General features: G+C 38.6%; 1 protein-coding gene across 2 annotated transcripts in view; it reads left to right on the top strand.

Annotated features, from left to right (window-relative positions):
- FKBP5 (FKBP prolyl isomerase 5) overlaps positions 1 to 21,526 on the top strand; it is a 117,844-nt gene that overhangs the window by 60,544 nt on the left and 35,774 nt on the right. For both annotated transcript variants that reach the window (XM_068960616.1, XM_068960615.1), the window contains exons 5-6: positions 15,749 to 15,891; positions 16,839 to 16,953. In XM_068960616.1, coding sequence (XP_068816717.1) covers positions 15,749 to 15,891; positions 16,839 to 16,953 — 258 coding nt within the window. The remainder of the gene's footprint in view (positions 1 to 15,748; positions 15,892 to 16,838; positions 16,954 to 21,526) is intronic.

The following is a 21,526-nucleotide window of genomic DNA, read 5'->3' as shown; positions in this document are numbered from 1 at the left end:
TTAATTTTGTTAAATCCTAATCGTTGAGTTTCACATTGTTTTGGTATTTTGAGTCAGATGGGAAAGCACACATAAAACACTATGCCAACCCCCCTACCGCTCCCCCCCAACACCACACACAGAGGTTATCTCAAGGGGAAGCACTTGTGCACTCTGGTTGAGAACTGAACTGGCTGGATTGTTTCTGTGAAGTGTCATTTTTATTTGAAAGGACAAGCTGTGATTATTGAGATTTGATTATTCTGTATTTGGAAGATAATTTCTTGCAGATTAATGCAGTGAGCCTGTCACTTCCAGAACAACAAGTGACAGTATTTCTACCACTGAGTTTTCAGGTGAAAAGTGCAGTTTGGGAAAATTTGTATCTGCTACTCAGAGCTGGACAGCTTCCCAGAACATAAATAATTTCTGATGAGATCAATGAGTATTAATGAATGTGTTTTAAGATATTATACAATGAAATGTGTTAACATTTGGAAGATTGTGTGACTCAGTGAACAGTATTTTCCCAGGGACCAATGCAAGGTGTTACAAAATCACTCATAAGTAAAAGGTCCATTGGATGTGTAAGCTAGACCAGTGGATTTTAATGAAACATCATATGAACAATTCATTGATATGATCTCAGATTCCACATGGCAACTGACCTTTATGAAACTAATACCTGTCCAATTTTGATGTAGTATCAGATTATTAGATTCATGATTATCTGAAAAGGCTATTAAAAAGCTCCTATCTTTTCTGTTATCTTTGTGGGTTTGGATTTTTTGCATATACTTCAACCAAAACTTGCAGTTGCAACAGATGAATCCAAAAGTAGGTATGAGAATCAGATTGAATTGTCAGACACATTTTACATTTGTAACAATTATAAAATAATATCACTCTTCTCACTATTTTTTTTTGTTTTGGGGAAATATAATTATTTTCCATAAAAATAATTTATACTAACATATGCAGCTATTATTACTTTAAATGAACTGGTAAAGATGTAATAAGGTCCTAAGGAAAAAAGTTGAGAACCACTGTTTGAAAATCTTAAATGTGATTTTTTACTGATTTCTTTATAAATACTTTTAAATGTCTTCAGTTAGTTTACTATTCTTTTTTTTTTTCAATCTTGGAAAAAGAAATTGCCCATACATCAAATTGAACTTCGTGGACCATGTGACTTGTTGGAAGTTAGTGGCTGAATTACAAAGTCCTTTTAGCTTTATCAGTCACAGATAGAGCAGATTTTAGTTTGTTCCCAGGTCAAGTGTAGGAGAAAGGAGGCAATCCCCCCCACCCCATTCACCACCATGCCTCAGTGTTGAATAATTTCATTCTTTTTTCTGACTCTACACTTAGTTGAGTTGCTAGCTAAGTAAGGATCTGGGAAAGGAAACAGCAAGTAGCTAAGGAGTTAAACTCTTTCTGAGTTTCTGGTTTCCTTGTACCCATAGGCATTTGTATGTCATGGCGACTTCTGCTTCCCGTCCAACAGTCCTCTCTTCAAGCTCTAATGCTGGCTGGGTCACTGCCCCCTTCTCCTTTGGGTCCTCAGTGAGTTGATGTCTCATGGGAGATTAATCTTGTGTTTAGTAGGATAGCAATCAAAATCAAGTACAGATTTTTTTCCTTAACATAGCAGAAAGTGACAACGGGTAAACGTTTTTTCATTCTTGCTGATACAGGGATGTGAAGCTCCAGGGCCACCAGCATGGCTGTGTCATCATTATTTAGTTGAGAGGATCCCAGAGTAAATGGCCTCATCAGACCTCTTTGTTCCCACTGCTGCCCCTTTGAATTTCTGTCTTGAAGTTGGTAGATTTAAGATAATAGGTCTTCTGTCAGCAGTTATCTTTGCAAGTAGACTGAAGAATTGCTGAGAATTTATACAACCACCTTCTGTACCCAGATTTTCTCAGTAAAGTGCACTATGGTGAAAGTAATGGAAATTAAAATAAAAATAAACAAATGGGACCTAGTTAAACTTTTAAGTTTTTACACAGTGAAGGAAACTATCAGCAAGGTAAAAAGACAGCCTTCAGAACGGGGGAAATTAATAGCAGATAAACAACTGACAAAGAACTAATCTCCAAAATATGCAAGAAGCTAATGAAGCTCAATAACAGAAAAACAACCCAGTCAAAAAATAGGCAGAAGACTTAAACAGACATTTCTCTGAAGAAGACATACAGATGGTTAATAAATACATGAAAACATGCTCAACATGGCTTATTATTAGAGAAATGCAAATCAAAACTACAAGGAGGTATCACCTCACACCGGTCCGAATGGCCATCATCAAAAAGTCCACAAACAATAAATGCTGGAGAAGGTGTGGAGAAAAGGGAACCCTCTTGCCCTGTGGTGGGAATGTAACTTGATACAGCCACTATGGAGAACAATATGAAGATTCCTTTAAAAACTAGGAATAAAACCACCATATGACCCAGCAATCCCACTACTGAGCATATATATACCCTGAGGAAACCATAATTGAAAAGACTCTATTTCCGTAAAATAGAACCCCAATGTTCATTGCCGCATTTTACAACAGCTAGGACATGAAAGCAACATAAATGTTCATCAATAGATTAATGGATAAAGCAGCTGTGGCACATATACACATTGGAGTATTACTCAGGTATAAAAAGGAATGCATTTGAGTCGGTTCTAATGAGGTGAATGAACCTAGAGCCTATTGTTGTACAGAGTGAAGTAAGTCAGAAAGAAAAAGACAAATACCATGTATTAACTCATATATGTGGAATCTAGAAAGATGGTACTGATGAACCTATCTACAGGACAGCAGTGGAGATATAAAGAACAGACTTTCGGACACAGTTTTTTATGTTTCCTGGAATTTTGAGCAGAGAAGAGGCAGCTTTCAGTTGACATGGTACCTTTGGCACACCTATCTAGAGGTCGCATGGTCTCATGGGGAGTGCATCCAGCTGGGTGTTAGGAAGCCAGCGTTTCTGAAGTTTTCGTTCTTCCCTGTGGTATGGTTAGCATGAATAGCTCACCTAACCTTCCCTACTCTTACAAAAAGAAGCGTTTGTAGAAGAGCTTTAATATTAGTCCTGAGTCTGAGATTCCATTCTTGTATATTCTGTGAAGAGTACAGAGACAAAAACTGTGAAGGATTAAACCCAACACAAAAACAAAAACCTTTAGAGGACCCCTGAAGATGATAATTAGGAATATGAGGCTAGGGTAGTATCACTGTGGTAAAACTTACATAACATAATGTGTTCAGTTGCCTAGAAAACAAACACTGACTAGGCAGCTTAGTTAATGCCTATGTGTTAAGGCAGTAACTACTTCATCGTAGTGAAGAAAAATAATACAGATGGACTGCAGCATAAGTATTGTACACTGGACTCTCTTGATTCCTTATGTACTGGGCTTACTGGCTGGCTTTACAATGGAGGGGCAAGAACTGTGTTACAGCAGTTTGGGGCCTCACTCCTGTTTACTATGCTTGGAAACAGACCTTTTGAAACAATGCTTAAGCATCTTTTTTAGCCCCAGAAAGTAACTGGATCAGTCTAAGACAGCTGGTTATTACCACTACAGAGTGTGTTACAGAAATTAGAATGAAACAATGATGGTTTCTCTATTGAATTTTTTAAACTAAATCTTTATTGCATATTCTGAATCCCTAGAACTGTTCCATCAGTTCAGTTCAGTCGCTCAGTCGTGTCCGACTCTTTGCGACCCCATGAATTGCAGCACGCCAGGCCTCCCTGTCCATCACCAACTCCCGGAGTTCACTCAGACTCATGTCCATCGAGTCAGTGATGCCATTCAGCCATCTCATTCTCTGTCGTCCCCTTCTTCTCCTGCCCCTAATCCCTCCCAGCGTCAAAGTCTCTTCCAGTGAGTCAACTCTTCGCATGAGGTGGCCAAAGTACTGGAGTTTCAGCTTTAGCATCAGTCCTTCCAAAGAACACCCAGGGTTGATCTCCTTCAGAATGGACTGGTTGGATCTCCTTGCAGTCCAAGGGACTCTGAAGAGTCTTCTCCAACACCACAGTTCAAAAGCATTAATTCTTCAGCGCTCAGCCTTCTTCACAGTCCAACTCTCACATCCATACATGACTACTGGAAAAACCATAGCCTTGACTAGACGTACCTTAGTCGGCAAAGTAATGTCTGTGCTTTTGAATATACTATCTAGGTTGGTCATAACTTTTCTTCCAGAGAGTAAGCGTCTTTTAATTTCATGGCTGCAATCACCATCTGCAGTGATTTTGGAGCCCAAAAAGATAAAGTCTGACACTGTTTCCACTGTTTCCCCATCTATTTCCCATGAAGTGATGGGACCGGATGCCATGATCTTCATTTTCTGAATGTTGAGCTTTAAGCCAACTTTTTCACTCTCCTCTTTCACTTTCATCAAGAGGCTTTTAAGTTCCTCTTCACTTTCTGCCATAAGGGTGGTATCATCTGCATATCTGAAGTTATTGATATTTCTCCCGGCAGTTTTGATTCCAGCTTGTGTTTCTTCCAGTCCAGCATTTCTCACGATGTACTCTGCATATAAGTTAAATAAGCAGGGTGACAGTATACAGCCTTGACGTACTCCTTTTCCTATTTGGAACCAGTCTGTTGTTCCATGTCCAGTTCTAACTGTTGCTTCCTGGCCTGCATACAGATTTCTCAAGGGGCAGGTCACGTAGTCTGGTATTCCCATCTCTTTCAGAACTATTCCATAGCCCATCTTAAGCTAAAATAAGAATGACTCAGGATTTTCAAGTATGCTTCCGTAATAGGGCTTTTGTTCTTTCCTTCTCCCTCCAGCAAATATGCTGTCACTAAAATTGGGAAGGTATGGGTTTGGGGGCTGCAGTAATTATATCTGGTCTGTTCTTATAAGTAAATCTAAGGACACTAAGGCTTCACTCATTCCCCATCTACCCCTATGAGAATCTGCTGATTTTTGATAAAAGGCTATTTCAGTGAAGTTGTCTTTGGTGTTCTTGGTATATGACTAAGTACAGTTGGGAATTATGAAGATAAAAATCCTATCTCTTATATTCTTCCCTCAATTTGAGAAGACAGACTAGTCGTTTTGGATTTTTGACATTACTATTCTTACTATTGAGAGTAAAGCATAATGAAGTAAATGTGAGTGGTCTGCCTTTAACATTAATCTAACCTTATTAGATGCATCATGATCCATGATTGTCGTCAGTCATTAGCATACTGGGGTAAAAGGGAGAAAGCATACATTGAAAGACTAATAGTGAATACTTTCTAGGACTTGGAGTGCAAGGCAAAGGGCTTATATGCATTATCTCATTTAATCCTCACGTCAACCCTATTATTCTTTTTTAAAGTCTTTTAAAATTGATTCATTTTTGGCTGTGCTGGGTCTTTGTTGCTGCGTGGACTTTGCTCTAGTTGAGCTGAGCGAGGGCTGCTCTCTAGTTGCGGTGTGCAGGCTTTTCACTGTGGTGGCTCCCCTTGCTGCAGAGCGCAGGCTCTAAGGTGCACGGGCTTCAGTAGTTGCGGCACACGGGCTCGGGAGTTGAGGCTCCTGAGCTGTAGAGCACAGGCTCAGTAGTTGCGGTGCACGGGGCTTAGCTGCTCCATGGCACGTGGGACCAGGGATCAAACCCAGGTCTCCTGCATTGGCAGGCAGACTCTGCCACTGAGCCATCCGGGAAGCCCCTACTATTACGTTTTAGATTTTTTTTTTTATTTAACAGATATTTATTGAGCTGCTATTATGTGATTGATTTTGTGCTAGGAGCTGAAAATATAACAGTGGGCAGTACAGTTATGATCCCGGTTGTCTAAAAGCTTATTTGTCAATAGAGAATACAGATACTAAAGCAAATAAATAATTTTAAGTGTGAGGTATTTAAAATTTATACAGACAATTCAAGAATTTATAAATGTAACTTTATTATTTTATAATTGCATTCAGTTTTGCTCTGAAATGCCCCTTTTTTTTTCAATAGTGGGAAATTCCCAATCTTGCCATCTTCAGGTAACTCAGTCACTCCTGAGTATATTTTAGATTTTTTACACAATCTGTTTAGTATAGTTTAGGTGGCAATTAGTCATAATAACATCTTTGTCTAAGACTGAGTTTTTTTAATTGAGGTACTATTTACATATATTAAAACTCACCCTTTTAAAGGTATAGCTTAATGGGTAATAGTTATATGACCACCACCACCACAGTCAAGATATAGAACAGTTTTCTAACCCTAAAAATTTGCTTCTAGTTCCTGGGCCATTCAGTCACTAATCTGGTTTCTGTTACTACAGTTTTGCGTTTTCCAAAAATTCATATAAATGGAATCATATGTCATCTTTGGTGTTTGACTTCTTTCACTTAGCATAATGATTGGAATTTCAAGTTGAATTTCAGGTAGCGTTTTACAAGTTGAATTTCAGGTAGCATTTTACAAGTATGGAAATACTACAATTTGTTCATCTATTCAAAAACTGGACATTGGCATTTCCAGTTTGGGGCTATTGTGACTAGTGTACTGAACATTCACATACTTGTCTTTGTGTGGATATATTGGGTAAGTTTATTTTGGGGTAAATACCCAGGAGTGGACTTGTTGATCACATGGTAAACATATGTTTGACTTTGTAAGATGCTACCACGCTGTTTTTTCAAAGTGTCTGTACCATTTTGCATTTTCACCAGCAAGGTTTGAGAGTTTGTGTTTCATATCCTTGTCAGTTGGTAGTGGTGTCAATCTTTTCAACCATTTTGACACACATGGAATGGTGTCTGACGTTGGCTTTCAGTTGCATTTTCCTGGTAATTAGTCACATTGAGGGTGTCCTTTCTTGTGCTTAGTGTACATTTGTATATTTTCTTTTGTGAAGTATGTGTTCAAATCTCGTGCCCACTGAGTTGTACCCAGTGAGACAAGCACTTAATCAGATATGTATTCTGCAAGTGTGTTCTCCCAGTCTCTAACTTGCCTTTTCATTTTCTTTTTTTTTTGCCTTTTCATTTTCTCAATCAGTCTTTCAAAGAACAAAAATTTTCGATTTTAATGAAATCCACTTTACCGATTTTTTAAAATGTCTTAGGTACCTACTATAATTAGCTATTTTAGTTTTCTTTTAGTTGGTTTTTTGTTTACATATGAGGAAACAGGTAAAGTGAGAGCACAAAGTTATAATTATTACTATTATTTATAGTTCTAATAATTATTATTAAATTATAATTAGCCCAAAGTTATATAGTAAGTGGCAGAGCCAGTTATACAGTTATGGCAGAGCCATAACTCTTTCAAGTTATGTTTAGATATTAAGGTTTAAAACTAGCCCCCAAACTAGGCACAGAAACAAAGTAGGTCCTGGTCCAGTAGAATTTACTGAGTGCCTGCTGTATACCAGACATTTTACTTACAGGAATGATGTAGTTAATGAAGTTTATCAAAAGCAAAATTACGGCTATTACATGCTTGGTATTGGGGCCTAGTTCCTATTTTTATTTTTATTTGAAATGATTTTTTTTACTGTTTCATATTCATTTTTGGATATATATATATATATATAGTGAAATGATTACCACAATCAAGTTAATTAATACCTACATATATCCCCTCTCTCTCGAGCCTCCCTCCCACCCCACCCCTCCAGGCCATTACAGGGCGCCGAGGGGGGCTCCCTGTGCCGCGCAGCGGTTTCCCACTAGGTAGCTCTTTTATACTTGGTGCTCCTTTCTCAATCCGTCCCACCTTCTCCTTCTCCCTCTATGTACACAAGTCTGTTCTCTACGTTTGCGTCTCTGTCCCTGCCCTGTTTTTTGTTTGTTTGTTTTTTTAACATATTTTAGGCCTTGACAACATTTTAGAGCGAGTAAAATACCCTTACTAGTAACGGGTAACCATGCAGCCGGCTTCCTGTGGGTTGTTTGTGGTTTAGCCATATGTTCCCTTTAAATTCCTATTGATACTGTTACTCCTCTGTAAACACAGTCTTAACATCTGTTTACTTTTTTTTTTTCTTTTTTTAACATGCAGTTTAGGAGCATTCAGGATTTGGAGCAAAGGCTTTTAGGCCAAAATATTCAATTTTTCTGTCCTTCCCAAAAATGAGAGCCAGAAAGACAACAAACTTCCAGTACTTTCTTTGGCCTTACCTGGTACTTTCCAATGAAGGAAGAATGCTTCCAGCTTCATCACTGAGCGGATATTAAGGAGAAGCTGATTTAGGCATGGGTGAGAGTAGACTAGGGGAAGCTGACAAATTTTTAATTCCATATAGATATTGCAGCATGGACTGTGTTCCTTTATTAAGTATAATATTGTGGTGTTAAGTTCTTCGGGAAATAAAAAATAATCAATACATGACTCCTGACTTCAGGTATCTAGCAGTTTAGCCTGGCAGAGTTGACCATGAGGGCTGTCCCAAAACATTATTTTTTCTCCCTGTCTTTGAAATGATAAGTCATGAGGATGGGGAAAGATCATACAGTGATCAGTTTTCTTAGTAATTAGAGCAATGGCAAAAACAGAATGTAACATAAGACATATGAACCCTTTAAAAGAATCTTAACATATAAATCAGTTTGTTGAATTCATAATCATATCCTTTTGGTAGGGAGTGGGGATGATTTATCAGAGTCCTTTTTTATAAGACATTTAAAAAATAAGATAAAATTAATATGAGGAAAAAATATACAGGAAAAACTTTACTATGAAAAGAAGAAAGACAATGTCAGTATTATCAATGATTTCACACGCAAACATACATTTAAAAGTTAGTCATTAATTTTGTCAAGGATGCCAAGACCATTTATTAAGGAAAGGAAACAGTTGATGCTGAGAAAGCTAGATATTTACATGCAAAAATATGAAGTTAGACCCATGATATATAAAAATTAAAATGAATCAAAGTCCTAAATATGAGACATAAAATAGTTTTTTTAGGAGAGAACTTGAAAAGAAAGCTTTATGACTTTAGATTTGGCAATGATTTCTTGAATAAGACACTAGAAGCAAGGCAGCAAAAGTAAAAAGTACATAAATTGGCTACATCAGAATTAAAAACTTCTGTGCATCAAAGGATACAGTAATGGAATGGAAAGGCAGCCTAGGGGTTCCCTGGTGGCTCAGTGGTAAGGTATCTGCCTGCCAACACAGGGGATGGAGGTTTGATTCCTGGTATGGGAGGATCCCACAGGCCGTGGAGCAACTAAGTCTGTGTGCCACAGCTATTGAGGCTGTGCTCCAGAGCCTGGGAGCCACAACTACTGAGTCCACATGCTGTAACTACTGAAGCCCGCACACCCTAGAGTCCGTGCTCCGCAACAAGAGAAGCCACTGTAATGAGAAGTCTGCCCACTGCAACTAGAGAGTACCCCCTCTCACTGCAGCTGGAGAAAAGCTCGCATAGCAATGAAGACCCAGCGCAACCAAAAATAAAAATGAAAAATAATTAAAACCCTATTTTAAAAGGCAGCTTAGAGAATGAAAAGAAATATTTGTGAATCATGTATCTGACAAGGGGTTAATATCTTAAATACTTAATTCCTATAATCCAGCAACTAAAAAACCCTCAAATAATCTGATTATAAAACGGACAGTGGAGATGGGAGGGAGGTTCAAAAAGGAGGGGATATATGTATACCTGTGGCTGATTCATGTTGAGGTTTGACAGAAAACAACAAGATTCTGTAAAGGAATTATCCTTCAATAAAAATTTTTTAAAAAATGGACAGTGGACTTAAATAGACATTTCCCTAAAGAAGGTATACAAATGGACTACAAGCATATGGAAAGATGCTCTGCATCACTGAATCATTAGAAATACAAATCAAAACCACAATAAGATATCACCTCATATCCATCAGGTACTATAAAAAATATTACAAGTGTTGGCATGGTTTTAGAGAAATTGTGCATTGTTGGTGGGAATGTTAAATAGTATAGCCACTATGGAAAACAGCATGGGAGTTTCTCAGAGAAAAAGTTAACCTATGATCCAGCAATTCCACCTCTTGGTATATACCAAAAGAACTGAAAGCAGAATCCTAAAGAGATATTTGTACACCCGTGTTTGTAGCATTATTCATTATAGCCGAAAGGCAGAAGCCACCCAAATGTTTGTGGGTGGGTAAACAAAATGCCTTAATGTACTTACAGTGGTATATGCTTACAGTGGAGTATTATTCAAATGAGACAAAACTGATGAAACTTGAGAACATTATACTAACTGAAATAATATAGTCACAAATAGACAAATATTGCATGATCCCATTTACATGTAGAGAAATCTAGAGTAATCAAATTCATAAAACAGAAAGTAGAATGAAATCTTGCCAGAGACTTGGGGCAGGAGGAAATGAGTTTTAGTGAGTGGAGTTCTAGTGTTGCAAGATGAAAAATTCTGGACATTGGTTGCACAACAGTTTGACTATACCTGACTAAACCAAAGTACTGGAGTTTCAGCTTTAGCATCATTCCTTCCAAAGAAATCCCAGGGCTGATCTTCTTCAGAATGGACTGGTTGGATCTCCTTGCAGTCCAAGGGACTCTCAAGAGTCTTCTCCAACACCACAGTTCAAAAGCATCAATTCTTTGGCGCTCAGCCTTCTTCACAGTCCAACTCTCACATCCATACATGACCACTGGATTTCTTTGGAAGGAATGATGCTAAAGCTGAAACTCCAGTACTTTGGCCACCTCATGGGAAGAGTTGACTCATTGGAAAAGATTCTGATGCTGGGAGGGATTAGGGGCAGGAGGACAAGGGGACGACAGAGGATGAGATGGCTGGATGGCATCACGGACTCGATGGATGTGAGTCAGAGTGAACTCCGGGAGTTGGTGATGGACAGAGAGGCCTGGCGTGCTGCGATTCATGGGGTCGCAAAGAGTCGGACACGACTGAGCTACTGAACTGAACTGTACACTTAATGGTTGAAATGGTCATTTTTATTTACGTTACCACGATTTAGTCTTTCCCTTTTTTCAACATCCCCCTTCCAGGGTGGTATGCTTGTTACAACTGATGAACCTACACTGAATCTATAAAATTGGATTTTGTTTTTATTTTTAATCAGAAAAAATTATATTAAACTCTGCAGAAAGAAGAAAAAAGTACAGTGCATTGTTTTTATACTGAGCTTTAAGTATATATTCTCTTTTCATATTTTGTTACCAATAGAATAGGACTGCTGAAATGGATCAGTTGTACTTGAGGTAGTAAAATTGAAGTCCCGAACAAGTGGGAGAATAAATTGTGTTTTATATTCTTGGTGTATTATACCCATAATTAAGACCCTAAAGAGACCAAAAGATCCCAAAAATCAAGAATCTTAAAAATGTTTTTGCTTTGACCCAGTAAATCTGCTTTTAGGAATCAGTTCTAAGGAAATAGGTAGGTGCTTGCTTAACCAACTCCAGTGTAACTGGTACTCTCCATTCTGCTGGTAAAGACACTGAGTGATACCCCTTGTGTCCTGTTCTTTGGTGGCCCTGCACTCTGCCTCAGCCAGCTGAGAGAGTCATCAGTGTCCTTCAGCCACAGACCACTAGGAACACAACTGTAGTGAACAGGTTGCATTGTTACTCATATAGTCTGCACACCATGGGAGGCTGGGGGTGTCCCAGTAAGAGTGTTCAAAAGGCCTGTAGGATTGGGGCTCATATTAGGTGATTTGGGAAGAGTTTAAGAAAGAAGGGATTTGCTCTGGATTGATACTGTGGGAATGCAGATGATTCTTTGGGCATCTTAGCAGATCTGAGGGCTGACTGGAGTGAGAGGCTTGAGCTGTACCTGTAGAGAAGTGGCAGTCACTCCTGTCACCAGGAGAGGGGGATGTTTGGTATTTTGTAGGTTGCACAGGGACCTTGTTTTTTGTCCATGCTCAGACAAAATTTTGAAGTGTTCTTTTGTCTCACTTTTTCATGGTTTCAGAGTAATGGTCCAGTGATGTTTTGTGAGATTGTTATATCCAACAGGAGAATAGCATGGCCTAGCTGGGTGCCCTGGGCCCATTTCAGAATCACCCAGGCCGAGCTGTGTCAGGCAGTTTCTAGACATTAGGGCCCGCTTTTTTCTTTTCTCAGATTCTTACTAAGAATCAGTTTAAACTTGCTTATATCCAGTATCCTTTTTGTAATTATGCAGTTTCGTTAGATAGTATATAAAACACTGAAATTATATTTTATATATATATATATGAAGAAAGGGGAATTATTTCCATGAAGACTAAGTTGAACATCTTTGGAAAGATTTGTTAAAGTGAATTGCTAAAAGTCTTTTTAAAATGGCTATTGAATTAGGGGTGGGTAAATGCCAGGTGAAATAAGTAGGCCATTCAGAAAAAATTTTTACCAGACGGATTCTACATACTGATTACAAGTGTCTTCTAGTTCTTACTCCACTTTAAAGATATCCACATTGTAAATTGCAAGTGCTGTACCATAAGTGTGATTTATATAGTGAATATGAAATAGGACTCTTATTACACTCAGAGACAAGGCCTAGGCCTTCTAACACAGAATTAGTGAATTAATACACTTTGATAGGTTTTAAGTTTAAAAAAGTTTGACATCATGTATATGTTCTTTTTATTTACTTATTTATTTTTTATGTTCTTTTTATGATTCTTCACTCAAAGCAACATTTTAAACTAACCTAAAACCTTGGTCCTAATGAGTCAGGTGAGAGGCTTTTATAAAAAAGTCTAAATGTTTATTAGGGGAGTAATGAAAGTATGGCATATTCAAAAGATGAAATAGCATATAGCTATTAAAAGTCATTTTTTCAGATATTGTCTTTTAACAGAAAAAAAATGCCCATATAAGTGTAAAGAGTAGGCTACAAAATCAAACTATGACCAGAATTTTAAGAATGTATATACAAAAATATAATATGTAAACAAAGTAGATGTACACAATCGGAAGAAAATGAACCAAGAAATTGACAGTTTACCCCAGATGCTGAAATTGCAGATTTTTTTTTTCTTATTGTATTCTCTGTGTTTTTATATACATTCCAAGTGTTCTATAATGAGGTGTTTTTTTTTTTTTTTTAAATCGGGGAAGTGCTTTTTATGAAGAGGCCCAAGATGGACGTTTTAGAAACGTATCCATGTTCATATCAGGCTGGCTCTTTGCTCAGCGTGTTTCATTCAGTATCTGAAGTTCTGTGTAAAAGAAACTTAAATGTTCCTGAATGAGAAGAAAAGCCAAAGGCACAGACATGATTTATATAGCTTGGGGTTCCTGTGGATTTAATAGCCAGACTGCTGTTTCCAGCTTCTCAGGCCTACCATAGACATCATCTGTGAATAAAGCTTTTGCTGATTGCTCCAATCCCCAGCCCAAGGCAAAAGCCACTGTTTGTATTCTGTGTTGGTGTTCACCATATACTTAAAAAAACAAACAAGGCATGTGTCTTTCTGCTGCACTAGCCAGACTATGTTGCATGCTTCTTAGATGGAAGAAGGGAACACCCACTTTCAAATTTTTAGAACCTAGACAGACCTTTGCTCCTCAGTAATTGGCTAAATGTCTTGAACAAATATACAGTAGTACCCCCACAATATGGTTTCCTCTTTCCAATAAAAGAGGGTATGAGGTATTATTGGTCTTAAAATAGCAGAGTTGAGAGTAAAAAAAGTTCTGTATGGATCACACTAAAACCAGTCACAGTCTTTGAGGACCATCAGTGACTGTGAAGCAGCCTGTCAACAGCAGACTTTACATTTCCTCTAATGATTCTAGACTGTTTTCACTTTGGAACCGTGTGTGGGCATGTATACTGATATAGCCCTTTTGGAAGGGCAGTTGGGCAATATCTATCAAATAGAAAGTGCACATCACCTCTGCACTTCTAGGAATTTGCTCTCCAAATATACTTGCACATAAAAGGCAAACATAAGGGACAAAAATCCCTATTAGAGTACTGTTGATGATAATGTTTCTCAAGAGTAGAGTGACTGGAATATTCTGAAGCCACTGAGCATGAAGTAGGTCAGTATGTATTGATGATGATGATGACGACTATTCTTTATTCAGTGTATATTATATGCCAGGCACTTGAATTCTTATAACAGCTATATGGCAAGTACTATTATTATCTACATTTTGCAGACAAGGGAACTTGTACAAGGTCACACAACTAATATGCGGCAGACCTGGTATTCTAATTTACACAGTCTGGAGTTAAAGCAGGCTGTACTGCTAACCCCTAAAATTCATATCCTCCTATCAGCTGATGAATAAAGATATAAGTGTGTGTATATAAGCATATATACATACATATATAAATTATAAACATATGTTTATATGTTTATAACATTTTATGTCATATATTTATATATATTAAAATATATGTATATAAGAATCTGTGTAATGAAAAAGCAGTTCCGACCTGAATGTATAGTATGCTGTCCTTTTGTTTTAAATTTTTTAAAAAGCAACAGCGCACACTGGAAAGATACAAAAAAGAAATAACAACAGTGGCTTCTTATAAGGAGGGAATGAATGACTTTTCACTTATATCTTTCTCTCTTAGGTGTTTGTAAAAATAGGCATGTATACCTTACATACACTTTAAAATAAGTATATCTGATATTTTGAAAAGTTGTAATGCTTAAGACTAAGCTGAAGTCATGAGTCACAAATGCTTTGTCCCTCTGTACTTACATACCTTAGTGTAGAGTTCCTCTTATTCTAATCATCCTTACTGTAGTCCTACCATCAGCTCTCAGTTCAAGATAACAGCTGTTTTCAAAATTTTGCTTTTTCTGGTGTTCATTGCTCACCTGGTCTCACTTTGAATACTCAAGTCTTTGACAGAGCACCTCAAATTTGTATATCATCCCTTGAAGTTTTGTACATTTTCTGTTGTTTTCCAAAGGATTTGGGACTGCTTATTGTAAGATCCAATTATGTAGGTTAAGTTTCTTCCCCGGTGGTCCAGTGGTTAAGACTTCACCTTCCAGTGCAGGGGTGGGGGGGTGGGGGTGGGTTTGATCCCTGATCGGAAGCTAAGATACCACATGCCTGTGGCCAGAAAAGCCAGAACAATAAAACAGAAGCAGTAAATGTAACAAATTCAATAAAGACTTTAGAAATGGTCCATATCCAAAAAAAAAAAAAAAAAGAAATACAGTTTTACAGTAAACTTTTAGTTTCCTGGAAGTAAGCAAAAAAAATTTCTGAGTTCTGTAGTTCTTGTGATTTGGCAGAAGAAGACACACATCATTCTGGTTTTTTAGAAAAACAAAAACCACTTCTTTTTTTTACTCTAAACTTTGAGGAGAAATCTGTTTCATGCGCCATTTTATGCAATTTATACTTTTCCGACTGCTTTTTGTTTGTTGTTTTTGTCTACCCAACTAAATTATATGCTTTCTTAGGACAAATTCCATTTTCTATACTATTTTTGTTCCATCTCTGCCTAGAAAACACGCACTTATTCTTATGGTTGAAATTATAAATTAACCAACAACTGCAGCCCAGCCACATTTCAGAGATCATGTTACTGCCACTTTTCAAAGACTTAGTCTTTGAGCAGTGTAGAATCTGATACCACTTTCATGCTTCTCAGCAGAGAAATCTTCTCTGTTAGCTCTCAGGAAAAAAAAATCACAATTTGTTTCTTAGTGTGTAACTTTTACTGAGTTTTTTTGTAGCCCCTGTTTCCTAGCTGAGTAGTATATCGTTTAAGGAATGGGAAATGTGTTTGAATTTTTGTTTTGTGAAAGTCTTAAAATATAGCCTATAGCTTTCAACCACTTTTTCCTTTCTCCTAGGCCAAGTTATCAAGGCATGGGACGTTGGGGTGGCTACCATGAAGAAAGGGGAGATCTGTCATTTACTGTGCAAACCAGAATATGCATATGGCTCAGCTGGCAGTCTCCCCAAAATTCCCTCGAATGCAACTCTCTTTTTTGAGGCAAGTATGTGTGTGATGTTGCCTTGTTAGCATCTGCTCTACTACAGTGCTGGCTCCAAGCGACAGGCAGTGCACCGAGGAGCTAAGCTTGCTATTGAGAATCGGATCCAACTTATTTATTTTGGAGCTTGGCTTCTTGAATTGTTTCCCACAAACCCAAGGGGTGTGTGCCAGTGCTTTCTTAGAAACGTGTCTCTGGCACAAAACGGTCATATCCAAATAAACAAAAGAAACCAGGCTTAGAAATAAAGGTTCTGATCAGTGGTCTGAGTTGTGACATATTCAGACTCGACCAGAGGACAGGATGGGAAATGTGGGAGATAAATGTTGAAATACACCTAAACCAAGTTGTAAAGCTATTTTTATGACAGAGGTTTATAACTGTCCTAGATCTCACTTCCTCATTAGAAGCAGTAGGTGGTGATAAAATGTTACTCATCCTGTGTTGAGTCACACATATTTGGCCACACTTAATTAAAAAATTAAGAGGGAAAATGCCTGAAACATTGTAAACAGGTAAAATACGCCTTTAGTTGGTTGTAGGCCTGATTCACAGAGTTTAGTCTTACATTTTAAGAAGGGAATTCCCATGAATTTGGGGTGAAAAAGTGGTGGCCTCTAGAGTTAAACAAAGTAGTTTTGGGCCAGAACTGTGTCACTCTGGCGTTTTGCCCACAAGGCAGTTTTCCTAGTATTTCCTGTCTGTCTTTGCAGTGTAGCCCCACAGGATGTGGTCCTAGACATTATCATTAAGTGAAGGTTCTTTCCAGGTATTGAAAAGTGCAGTGTTCTTTTTTCCCTACTTTTCCAATAACTGAGAAGCACAGATAAATATAAAACAGAGTTTTGTTTTGTAAAATGAAAGGAGAATAGTTGCCCTAGCATGTAAGTATGTTAAATTGACTTTGTTTGGGCCATTCTCAGCCATATCCCTTTTTCCTTTCTAGATTGAGCTCCTTGATTTCAAAGGAGAGGATTTATTTGAAGATGGAGGTATTATTCGAAGAATCAAACGGAAAGGAGAAGGGTATTCAAACCCAAATGAGGGAGCGACAGTAGAGAGTAAGTACTGCTGTGAGAGGTCCCAGTTATATGGACAAAATGGAGCTTTCCTTTTTAAAATCTTTAAAAGAGTAAATGTATTGAATATTTATCTAGAGTAGTTTTAAATTCAACATTTCTTTAATAATGACTTCATTTAGTAAATATCCACTCAACCTGTATGGGCCAAAAACTGTACCAGCTTCTTCAAACTCTTTAAAAAAGTGAATAAAAGGTAAGCCGATCCAATAAGGAGTTGTTAGTCTGTGGACTCCTTGGTATGCCAATAGCCATATTAGTTACCTTATATATTTATTCATTTATTTCTCACAGTAACCTTTTGAGGTATGATTAATTATCCCTAGTTGAGAAAAGTGAGTTCAGAGAGTTAAATAAATTACTCAAGGTTACATTTACTAAATAGAGCAGTAGATGGTAATGCCCTTCAGGGCTCTCAAACTCATCTCACAGGCTGTTGTCAGGATAAAAAATGGTTCATCATTTTAGACAGATCAAAACTGGGGAATAATTTATTCTGTTCTGTGTCAGGAGACCTGGGTTCAAGTTCTGCTTTGTCATTTATAGAATGACCTGAAGCTATTTTATTTACTTTCTTTTCATTTGCTAAATCAGTTCAGTTCAGTTCAGTTGTTCAGTCCTGTCTAACTCTTTGCGACCCTGTGAACCGCAGTACGCCGGGCCTCCCTGTCTATCACCAACTCCCAGAGTTCACTCAGACTCACGTCCATCGAGCTGGTGATGCCATCCAGCCATCTCATCCTCTGTCGTCCCCTTCTCCTCCTGCCCCCAATCCCTCCCAGCATCAGAGTCTTTTCCAATGAGTCAACTCTTTGCATGAGGTGGCCAAAGTACTGGAGTTTCAGTTTTAGCATCATTCCTTCCAAGAAACACCCAGGGCTGATCTCCTTTAGAATGGACTGGTTGGATCTCCTTGCAGTTCAAGGGACTCTCAAGAGTCTTCTCCAACACCACAGTTCAAAAGCATCCATTCTTCGGTGCTCAGCCTTCTTCACAGTCCAACTCTCACATTCATACGTGACTACTGGAGAAACCATAGCCTTGACTAGACAGACCTTGGTTGGCAAAGTAATGTCTCTGCTTTTGAATATGCTATCTAAGTTGCTCATAACTTTTCTTCTAAGGAGTAAGCGTCTTTTAATTTCATGGCTGCCGTCACCATCCGCAGTGATTTTGGAGCCCCAAAAAATAAAGTCTGACACTGTTTCCCCATCTATTTCCCATGAAGTGATGGGACCGGATGCCATGATCTTCATTTTCTGAATGTTGAGCTTTAAACCAACTTTTTCACTCTCCTCTTTCACTTTCATCAAGAGGCTTTTGAGTTCCTCTTCACTTTCTGCCATAAGGGTGGTGTCATTGATATTTCTGAGGTCATTGATAATTCTCCCGGCAATCTTGATTCCAGCTTGTGCCTCTTCCAGCCTAGTGTGTCTCATAATGTACTCTGCATAGAAGTTAAATAAGCAGAGTGACAATATACAGCCTTGACGTACTCCCTTTCCTATTTGGAACCAGTGTGTTGTTCCATGTCCAGTTCTAACTGTTGCTTCCTGACCTGCATATAGGTTTCTCAAGAGGCAGGCCAGGTGGTCTGGTATTCCCATCTCTTTCAGAATTTTCCACAGTTTATTGTGATCCACACAGTCAAAGGCTTTGGCATAGTCAATAAAGCAGAAATAGATGTTTTCCTGGAACTCTCTTGCTTTCTCGATGATCCAGCGGATGTTGGCAATTTGATTTTCTGGTTCCTCTGCCTTTTCTAAAACCAGCTTGAACATCAGGGAGTTCACGATTCATGTATTGCTGAAGCCTGGCTTGGAGAATTTTGAGCATTACTTTACTAACGTGTGAGATGAGTGCAATTGTGAGGTAGTTTGAGCATTCTTTGGCATTGCCTTTCTTTGGGATTGGAGTGAAAACTGACTTTTTCCAGTCCTGTGGCCACTGCTGAGTTTTCCAAATTTGCTGGCATATTGAGTGCAGCATTTTCACAGCATCATTCAGGATTTGAAAGAGCTCCACTGGAATTCCATCACCTCCACTAGCTTTGTTCGTAGTGATGCTTTCTAAGGCCCACTTGACTTCACATTCCAGGATGTCTGGCTCTAGGTGAGTGATCATACCATCGTGATTATCTTGGTCGTGAAGATCTTTTTTGTACAGTTCTTCTGTGTATTCTTGCCACCTGCTTCTGTTAGGTCCATACCATTTCTGTCCTTTATCGAGCCCATCTTTGCATGAAATGTTCCCTTGGTATCTCTAATTTTCTTGAAGAGATCTCTAGTCTTCCCCATTCTGTTGTTTCCCTCTGTTTCTTTGCATTGATCACTGAGGAAGGCTTTCTTTTCTCTTCTTGCTATTCTTTGGAACTCTACATTCAGATGCTTACATCTTTTCTTTTCTCCTTTGCTTTTCGCTTCTCTTCTTTTCACAGCTATTTGTAAGGCCTCACTAGACAGCCATTTTGCTTTTTTGCATTTCTTTTCCATGAGGCTGGTCTTGATCCCTGTCTCCTGTACAGTGTCACAAACCTCATTCCATAGTTCATCAGGCACTCTATCTGTCAGATCTAGGCCCTTAAATCTATTTCTCACTTCCACTGTATAATCGTAAGGGATTTGATTTAGGTCATACCTGAATGGTCTAGTGGTTTTCCCCACTTTCTTCAATTTAAGTCTGAGTTTGGCAATAAGGAGTTCATGATCTGAGCCACAGTCAGCTCCCGGTCTTGTTTTTGTTGACTGTATAGAGCTTCTCCATCTTTGGCTACAAAGAATATAATCAATCTGATTTTGGTGTTGACCATCTGGTGATGTCCATGTGCAGAGTCTTCTCTTGTGTTGTTGGAAGAGGGTGTTTGCTATGACCAGTGCATTTTCTTGGCAAAACTGTATTAGTCTTTGCCCTGCTTCCTTCCGCATTCCAAGGCCAAATTTGCCTGTTACTCCAGGTGTTTCTTGACTTCCTACTTTTGCATTCCAGTCCCCTATAATGAAAAGGACATCTTTTTTGGGTGTTAGTTCTAAAAGATCTTGTAGTTCTTCATAGAACTGTTCAACTTCAGCTTCTTCAGTGTTACTGGTTGGGGCATAGACTTGGATTACTGTGATATTGAATGGTTTGCCTTGGAGATGAACAGAGATCATTCTGTCGTTTTTGAGAGTGCATCCAAGTACTGCATTTTGGACTCTTGTTGACCATGATGGCTACTCCATTTGCTCAATAGGGTGTCAGAATAGGATGAGGACCAGGGTAGTGGAGCACCCTTCCCCCCTCCCAGAGGGAGGTATGCACATATTGTGTGCCACTGTGTACACCACTTGTGTACACACTGTGTACACAAATGCCTTCCAGTCGGCATCTGCTCCTCTCTTCATTGCACAGCGCGTTGCGGATGACAAGAACCTTTCTTCATCTTTTTGTTTCCAGCATCACTTACAGAGCCTTACACATTTGGTGTTCAGCAAATGCTTTCTGCACAGATAAATGTTTGTTAGATGCCATTTACTGAGCTGAAGTACTTAAAAATAGACAGTTGTGAGAAAGCATAAAGAAATATATCCATTAAAATGAAAAAAAATCAAGGGAATTCTCTGGCAGTCCAGTGGTTAGGACTTAGCACTTTCACTGCCATGGCCTGAGGTTCAATCCCTGGTCAGGGAACTAAAGATCCTGCAAGCCGTGTGATTAAAAAAAAGAAAAAAATTTTTTTTAATCAGTAAGGGATTAGTCTCCAAAATTTATAAACACTTTGATGCTTAACAACATTAAAACACACAGCCCTCTCAAAAAATGGGCAGAAAACCTAAATAGACATTTCTCCAACGAGGAGATACAGATGGCCAACGGGCACATGAAAAGATGTCCAACGTTGTTAGTTATTAGAGCAGTACAAATCAAAGCTTCAATGAGATAGCACCTTACACTGGTCAAAATGGCTATCATCAAAAATTCACAAACAGCAAATGCTGGAGAGAGTGTGGAGAGAAGGGAACTTTCCTATACCGTTACTGGGAATGTAAATTGGTATAACCACTATAGAGAACAGTATAGAGGTCCTTAGAAAACTAAAAATAGAGCTACCATATGACTCTGCAGTCCCACTCCTGGGCATATATCCAGAGGAAACCATGATCTGAAAGGATCCATGTACCCCAATATTGATTGCAGCACTGTTTGCAATAGCCAGGACATGGAAACAGCCTAAATGTGCATTGACAGAGGAACGGATACAGAAGCTGTGGTGCATATATAGCATGGAATATTAGCCAGCCATCAAAGAATGAAACAGTGCCATGTGCAGCAATGTGGGCAGACCCAGAGAATGTCCTACTGAGTGAAGTGTGGCACCCCTTATATGTGGGATCTAAAAAGAAACGATACAGCTGACTGACTTACAAAACAGAAACAGAAAACCAACTTACGGTTCCGGGAGGAAGGGATAGTTAGGGACTTTGGGAAGGTCGTGTACACACTACTATATTCAAAATGGATAAACAACAAGGACCTGTTGTGTAGCACTTAGAACTCTATTCAGTGTTATGTGCCAGCC

Source organism: Capricornis sumatraensis, chromosome 22 (assembly GCF_032405125.1).
Source record: "Capricornis sumatraensis isolate serow.1 chromosome 22, serow.2, whole genome shotgun sequence".
NCBI lineage: Eukaryota > Metazoa > Chordata > Mammalia > Artiodactyla > Bovidae > Capricornis > Capricornis sumatraensis.
This window is presented reverse-complemented; position numbering and strand designations above follow the sequence as displayed.